Raw genomic sequence first — 2,016 nt, forward strand, 5'->3', positions numbered from 1 at the left:
CTGCTCTCAACCTGTCTCGGTGGGAGTTGTGGCTGTGGAGACAGCGGTGGGCACAAACCGCCCTCTCTCTCCGTAGACCCCGAGGTCCCCTTCAGCTGGTCAGAAGAAGAGATCTCCCACCTGTACAGCCACACCACTGTGCTGCTTGCGGCGGAAGGTGACACACCCCTGGCCACAGCAAGTGTTGTTATTGCCCGTAGATCCTGGAGCATCTTTCCAGAACACTTCGTCCCCTCTCCCTGCGGTTTCCCATCTGCGGGCTGTCACTGTTCTGTGACGCCAGGGTTTCCCAGGGCCCTGGGGAAACACCGCTGCTTACCAATGCCTCTGCTGTCCGCAGTGTTTTACGACGACGACCTAACCGATGCCCTCTTCAGAACCCTCACCCGGCTCGCTCACAGACTGAAGAACCCCTGCACCGTCATCCTGGCGGTGGAGAAGAGGTAAGCTCCGCTCTGCCAGGGCCTCACCGGGCAACACATCAGCCAGGCTTCCCCCATCCTCCCGCTCCCCCACCAGGGTCACTGCGGTTACCTACAATCCCTCAAGGCCTGTTGGTGCTTGGCTCTGTCCCACCATCTGTGCACACTAACCCTGTGAGCAGCCACCCTGGTCCCCATTTTCCTGATGAAGGGAGGCAGGCTGAGACGTCAGGGAGCTGGTCTGAGCCGTAGCCAGCATGGGAGGAGACTAGAAATCAAATGCAGACGAACCAACCACTTTGACTAGCACACACTGCACCTCTTCTCTTTCTGCAACTTTCTCTCCTCGACCCCTCAGCCTCCTGCTCTGTCCAGACAGGGACTCAACACACGGCAGCACCCGCTCTAGGATGTTTCGACAGCAGTCTCCTAACGTGTCTAACTCCCTTTGATCAAATGCCTGCCTAGTGATAGCCAGAATGCTGGACACTTTACACACATTTTTCTCCCATGACTCACAGTTGTTCCAACCTGTTTGAGAGACAGTTGGGAACAGGTAGCACAGACCATACAATTGAGCATCCTTCTTGACCCAGAAACTCCCCATCTGGAAGTTCACCCTGTAGAAGCCATCGCGGTGTGGACAAAGCTGCACCTACTTGCATGTTCATTGCCAGGTTGTGTATACTGGTCACGTGGAATGAGGCCTTCTGTCAAGGCACCTATCACCTCTGAGTGAGGTCTGGGCCTCGCGTCCGTAAGCCACAGAGGAAAAGTATTGGGACGGTCCACGGCAGTTGGCGCCTGACTGGAGATTTATAGGAAAGCGTTGCGTTCCTTTTGTTGGGTGTGATAATGGTGCTGCAGTTTTAGTCTGTCTCTTCACGCCATCTGCTCTGTCGGCAGAGCTGTCTGGGTGCACTTTTTAGTGACCTGGCCGGCGGGGTGGGGGGGAGTGGGGATGATGTGGCTGTGGCCATGAGTTGAAGCTGGGCAGTGGCTTTCTGGTAGTTCCTTACATGGCTCTCACCCCTTTTGTGTGGTTGGAGTTTTTGTGATGAACAGTTTTGAAGAAGAAAAACACAAAATGGGCATCACAAGTTCAGTAGCCACAGATCCGCCTGCTGGAGGGTGAGGGCAAGAGAAAGATGGTTGTAAAGGCACCCTCACTCTGTCCTCTGTGCCCTCTATGCCCTCTGCACCTGCCTCTGCCCCTCACCTGCTGCCTGGGCAGCTACCAGGCACCAGGTTCCCTGCTGGGTGGGTGCCGGTGGGAGCAGAGGCACCTGGAGACGCCACCCTTGGGTTCTCCCTCCATCTGTAGCTCCTCAGAGGCAGGGGACCATTTCTGGTGTAATTCTGAGCCTGGGACACCTTTCCAAACCTCAGCGTCCACTTCTGTGAAATGGGCGTGCCGCCCCTCTCCAGCTCCAGGAGAGAGCCCCCAGTGCCACGCCCTGCCGGGGAGGGGCCAGGAGCCAGCAGAAAGGGAGTGGTGAGGGGAGCAAGCCCCCTGTGCTTTGCAGGCTGAACTTCACGCTGAGACACTTGGACGTGACGTGTGAAGCCTACGACCACTTCCTCGGCTCCCTGC

At 56.9% G+C, this 2,016-nt stretch overlaps 1 protein-coding gene across 1 annotated transcript in view; it reads left to right on the forward strand.

Moving 5' to 3' along the window:
• METTL22 (methyltransferase 22, Kin17 lysine) overlaps positions 1-2,016 on the forward strand; it is a 15,130-nt gene that overhangs the window by 11,936 nt on the left and 1,178 nt on the right. The window contains exons 8-10 of the mRNA XM_004706240.2: positions 77-157; positions 341-443; positions 1,949-2,014. Coding sequence (XP_004706297.1) covers positions 77-157; positions 341-443; positions 1,949-2,014 — 250 coding nt within the window. The remainder of the gene's footprint in view (positions 1-76; positions 158-340; positions 444-1,948; positions 2,015-2,016) is intronic.

This window comes from Echinops telfairi, unplaced genomic scaffold, assembly GCF_000313985.2.
Source record: "Echinops telfairi isolate 266 unplaced genomic scaffold, ASM31398v2 ScPeMD7_5;HRSCAF=22, whole genome shotgun sequence".
NCBI lineage: Eukaryota > Metazoa > Chordata > Mammalia > Afrosoricida > Tenrecidae > Echinops > Echinops telfairi.